Source organism: Propithecus coquereli, unplaced genomic scaffold, assembly GCF_000956105.1.
Source record: "Propithecus coquereli isolate 6110/MARCELLA unplaced genomic scaffold, Pcoq_1.0 Scaffold2, whole genome shotgun sequence".
NCBI lineage: Eukaryota > Metazoa > Chordata > Mammalia > Primates > Indriidae > Propithecus > Propithecus coquereli.
The window spans coordinates 6,429,951-6,435,950 of NW_012144966.1; the positions used below are offsets into that span (position 1 = coordinate 6,429,951).

Consider the following 6,000-nt stretch of genomic DNA (forward strand, 5'->3'; position numbering starts at 1 on the left):
GCAAAAAGTCCAACTGATTACTTCATAAATAGTAGGAGTTCAGTAAGTTGTAACTCTTATTAATTCTTAAGCAACCATAATGGGCTAATTTCCCCATTCCAGTCCACTAGGTAGAAATCAAATCTGACTTCACCTTGCTGTGGCAAAGAGGGAAAAGGCCCCTTACCTCAGGTGAAAAGAATCAAATCAACTTGCTCATTTCAAACAGAACCATTCTTATGGGACACGTACGTGTGAAGGAATACAGCTAGAGCCAAATCTCAATGATCAAACACAACAAAGCAAGAAATAGCTGAGGGAAGGAGGTATAAGTTTTTTGTCCCAATTCTGCCTTAGGTTTCTGCTCCTTCTTACCTCCCCTTTGAGTACCCCAGGCTCCACTCTAATTCACCCCCAATCCACCAGTTTTTTTCTCGCAGCTACTACCTAGAAGCTTACTTAGGGTTTCTCAAATTTTAAGAAGTTCCTGTTGAAAAATTTAAGGCTCAAGAAAAATCTAGAATTTCAAACCAATGATTTTGTACTTAAAGGGCAAACTCTCTCCCCTATACTTAGATCATGTTTATTAATGACATATATATATAGAGAGAGTCTTGGGTCTATCCAGGAGATATACAGCATTATAAATGGAAATGGTGCTTTAAGAGAATTTCAAAATATGGTTAAAATATACATAGAACAAATGGAGAGAATTTGGGTCTTTGTATTAGAATAAAAGAAAGCTCCTATTTTTAGTTATGAAAGATTATTATAAACTTGAAAACCTAAAATATGCTTTAAAATCTGCAATATCTCAATAATAAGCTTTTTAAAAATCTTAAATCCATGTAATATGCTGTTGGAAAAGTCTACTTTGAAGTCTACGCAAAAAAAAACTGGAGTGGAGTGGGTCTAGAGACACTGTTTTTGTACCTATGACATGTTTTGTAGTACAGAAATAGTTCTAGAGACAGTAATGTTAAAACTTTTCAGAGGCTCGCCTTTTTATTTGTATAAAGAACAATTTGCAGATGGATCCTTTAACAATTTTTTTGATTATGTGTTATGTTGAGGGAACAACCTTGGATCACAAACACATAATATCAGTAGCCTTTTCCATGGCCAGTGTCAGGCAACTTTGTGAAGTATTAATATTATAAGTTTGTCTTTCTTATGACTGTTCCAGCTGCTATTCCTATAAGCTCCCAAGGTGTTATCCTATTTCATGATTTCATCCCTTCCCCCAGGGGCTTAGGACTTCTCTTCAGGATATTCATATGATAAGTCACTGATCAGGATAACTTAGTTTATGTCCAACCTCTTAACAGGAGTCTTTGCATTAAGAAAAAACATGATTAGCAGGAAATATTCCGCCCTCAAAGAATAAATCTCTAATGGTAAAATTTCAGATACTGCAATATTTGAATAGGGAATTATTTGGATCAGTGAAGATTTCCCATCACAGGACTAGAACTAGAAGAATATTAATAACAATATTGTCTTCTACTCTATTTCTCAAATTTTTGTTGTGAGATCACTTGTGCTACAATCACCAAAGATACCTCTTTGAAAAACAAAACAGCAGATTTCTAGCCCCAATTCCAGAATCACTAAATCAGAATCTCTGGGAGTGAGGAGCTTATAATTTAGAAAGAGAAGACAGACTGGTGAGCAAATATAAGGTGAGTACTAGTATTCCAATTTTGAAAGTCATCAGGTTATGCCTTACAGAGAAAAGCTTAAGGTTTCTATGCATTAACTGGCCTACCAGTATTCACTGTGCCATATTAAAACAGAAATGTTATTTTAAATCAGTAGCAGTATATAAGGAACACCAATTTCATCTTTTGGTCTTACCGGGCACTCCGGCTTGGATCCATAAGTTAATGTCTTCCCCTTCTCCATGGCTCAAGACCTGAGTGACATTGAGGGGCTGCAGTAGGCTCATGACCTCTTTCATGATGGCTCTGGCCTTGTCGCTGCCAGTGAACTGCAGCCCAGTAGGTAAGAAGGTTCCTGCATCAGACTCCATCACCAGACTGTAGTTGGAAATATTTACCTAAACAAAGGAGAAAAATGTTTGGTTCATATCTGTTGCTTCTGTGCTTTCTCTCTGGGAACTATCAAACAAAAATAACCAAATACTTTACCTCCTCACAAGTTGTTGCCAAAACACATGTTGCCTTGCCTGATTTAGGGTCTGGTCTGCATGTTACATAACCATTCTGAGATGCACAATTACTCATCCTGGGATTTGCCAAACTCAGGAGTTGACTTGGAAGGATTCAAGAAATATAATGGAGGGAAATATAAAGCCCTATATTAAAGTTGTTCAATTATTTCTACTAGCAATATTCTTTCAACCAATTTTCTTATGTGTCTACTGTGTACCAATATACAATTCGTCTTATACGGCAGGGATCTCCAGATAGTGTTAGCCATGCCCAGGCAAAAGAAAGTACGCTCTATGAACTAATTTCTTTGCACCTTTTCCCTCTAAACAGATATGCTATCTTATTTGAATTGTGAGTTCTGCCAAAGCTTAAAGGCATCAAACTGACAGGTTTGTCTTGGGTTTCTGATTTTGTTGTTGCTCCATCTGTTGAATCCCCAGGGAGGGGGTAATAGAAGAAGACATGAAACACTGCTCTCCCTGGTGTGAAACCACAGCACTCTAATCTCAAGCAACTCTGCCAGGATACTAGTTTGTAAACTCTTTCCAAACAAAGTCTGGTAAGAATGCACTCAGTGACATAACGTAGCCAATACCGTCACTGCAAGAGCTTAGAATATAACAGGTTCTTGACAGGTTGCACAGTTAAATTGCTACCCAGCCCTAAGACTTGCAAGTTTAAGGTCCTCAGACTGGCCAGGCCATCTGTTTCCCAGGATCTATCCACTTCTTCAGGACTGAACAACTACCACTTTGGTTGAGTTATTCCCAAGCTATTCTTAGCACTGCTATTCATTCCTCATTGTTCACCTCATAAAAATCAATAGTAACATTTGTACAGTGCTTCCAGAGAGCTTTCACATTTGCAATCTTTAGTGTTCTTTGACAACTCATAAAATAGACAAAATGGATTTATCGTTGATGCTGTTTTATAGGAAAGGATCTCAGGATCAGAGAGGACAAATGCTTTGCTCAAAGCCACACAGGTGGCAAATGGTAGTGCTGGCTCTGAAATTCTATGCTTTCCAAAACTCCTCACTGCCATCACTAATTCGGGACTGGAGTGGTAAGTCACACTTGTTCTGCATTAGAATGATTTTTTCACTTACATAACAATTTCGAGGGTTGCATAAGTATTTTTTTCCAAAACAGGTTCCATTTTATAATGATTTCCTAACTATTTTCCATGGAAGTGTACGGTTGTTACAAAGGCAAGAACAGTGGCCGGGTATAAAGGAGGATGTTGCCAGCTGAATGCAGGATTCTGGGATACCAACACTTTTTCCTTTGTTATTATTAATGATGAGAAGGTTAACAAAAGCAGAAGCCTGCTCATATTTCTACTCTCACTTCTAAGGAATTTCTGTCTTCATGGTGATTTTCAGTGAAAGACTCAAGGCATTTATAATAAAAACTGCCACCTCAGCTTTCAGCTGTGGCTACTGCATTATGGTAGCATCATTAGAGTTAATAACATGCAAAATATTTGCATTAATGCCTTACATTCAGGGCTCATTTAACTAGTACATTAGTGCTAGGTCAGCAGGTTGACATATAATTTGGTCTTCCATTGTATGCCCTGCCATACGCCTCACCCCAAACTCCTTCCCTTCCCTGCAAAAAGGAGAAAAGAAAAATCGCAATATATTTTGCAAATGAAAACAGAATTGGGAAATCTTATATGTGAGGGTTCCCATATTGCAGGCAGACCACTTTCATTCTTCCAACAAGAAAATCAGGCAAAGTGCTCCTAATTATGTACTATTTGGGTTAAAAGTGGAGCTAGTTAGCAGTTTGGCTGTCAGACTCAACGCTAATAAGAAGCCTGGTGAGGTGGACATAGCCCTGGACTCACTCTGTTCTATTCCTGACTCAGCAACTCACACACTGGGCTGCTGAGGGGGGTGACTGGCCTCTCCCTCTGTCCCCCAGTCATGTCACCTTGGCCTCTCCAAGGTGGTTGGGACAAAAGCTTGAATAATAAACTTGTGCATATGGAGCTTCAAGCACCTTTAAAGAAAATGCTTTTGTAGACCAAAGTGAAAATGGTTGCATGAATTGGACTGCCCAGGGCTTCTTACAACATGTTCATTAAGGGCTTCCTGGCCCTCTTTAACTGCAAATGAACAGATGTCCTAGGGACAGGGGACTTCACAGTTTATGAATGCCACTATGCAGTGTCACAGGATGTTGATAGGAACACAGAAAATATGTAAATAAAGGAGCTTTCAAAGGTGCTATAGGCTATATATGTGTTGACCGTTTTAGCAAAGAGATAAAGAGTACAGGCCTTAGAATTATTCAGACTGGGTTTTTGATCCTCATATTAACCAATCTTTAACTGTATGCCTTTGGGCAGCCTATGAAACCTCAGTTTCTTCCTCCGTGAAATGGGGATGATAATGGTGCCCAGATCATGAGCTTGTAAGAAACAGTGCATTGTAAAGCTAGTGCATAAACAGCACTTGCTAAACAGTAGCATTATTATTGTTGCTGTTCTTAGCACCGGGCATCAATACCTCTCAGATTTTCAAGGATGGTTGCAAGATAAACCCTTCTGTTAGCTGATTACAATAATGATAGGCAGCATTTTTGCGATGCTTCCTACAAGCCAGACACTGTGTGAAACACTTTATAGCTCATCCCATGTAATGTTCACAATCATTCTATAAGTGTTATCAAATTTCTCATTTCACAGATGAAGTCACTGAGGTTTAGTCATGTTAACTAGCTCAAGGTTAACCAACCTAGTTAAGTGGTGCAGTCAGAATTCAAACCCAGAGGTCTGCCTGCCCAAATGTGTGCTCTCAACTCTCTACTAGCCTGTCTCCTGAAAATCACTTCCATCAGCCTGAAAGTCCTCACTTTTAATTCAGAAATACAGAGACTCTAGGTAAATGTATAGATTCTTAAACATTTTTCATGATCAGAATACAAGGTGTACTTGGACAGAATTTATTGTTCCTGTTAATAAAGTAATTTAATTAAGCAAAGAGAGGAATGAAAAAAACCAAGACCAAAAACAAAAAACTCTTGCTCCACAGTTTCCTTTTGACTAGGAATAAAAAGCCTAAAATAATAAAACATCTTTTCAAGCCAAATAAGACAGGATGTACAGATATCAGTAAACCAGAATTCTGGAATAGGTAGAGAAATGTTTGATTTCTATTCATGTAGAATTTTATTCGCTGCTGCTAACATGATGGCAGCATTCAATTGTTTTCTATTTATATATAAACATCTCCATATGTTTTCAATAAAGAACTAAGAAAACAAACCACCCACCACCCATGACATGGCTTTTTCTCTGCATTTATGGAGTCATTATCTAATTGTTAGCACATGGTGAAGGAGTAGGGAAAACAAAAGGTCTCTGCACAAAGAAACTGGAATGAATCGCTGGGTCACTGGGCTGTTGGAACTGCTGCTTCTCACAGGAATGTGTCGTCACAAATATCCCTGTTCCTTGCTATGCCGTGTGTGTGGACACGTTCAGTGTAGATGTGAAGAGCTGATTAGAGCTAGTGACAGGGAGCAGAGCCATGCTCATTTCACTCAATGCATTTTAGCACATGTAACAAGATATTCATCTTCTTGTTTACAGGGTGTAGGAAGAAACCTACTCACAGAGACGGAATGCTTTATTGCTGAGAAAACCAGCACTGATTGAGACAAGCTGAGGCACACAGATGAGGAGGCCGAGCAGCTCAATGATAAGCTCAGATATTATCTGTAAACCCCCCACTTTGTTCTCTTAATAAAGAGAAACATCTCTTTGTTAGGAGCCATGGAAAGTGTTGTTCATTACCACGTAACGTACTTCGTGCCATGCAAAGGAATGCTCCCAG

General features: G+C 38.8%; 1 protein-coding gene across 1 annotated transcript in view; it reads right to left on the reverse strand.

Moving 5' to 3' along the window:
• The window catches only part of CPQ (carboxypeptidase Q), a 403,085-nt gene that overhangs the window by 72,070 nt on the left and 325,015 nt on the right, over nt 1-6,000 (reverse strand). Inside the window, exon 6 of the mRNA XM_012643660.1 lies at nt 1,837-2,038. Within this exon, the coding sequence (XP_012499114.1) occupies nt 1,837-2,038 (202 nt within the window). The remainder of the gene's footprint in view (nt 1-1,836; nt 2,039-6,000) is intronic.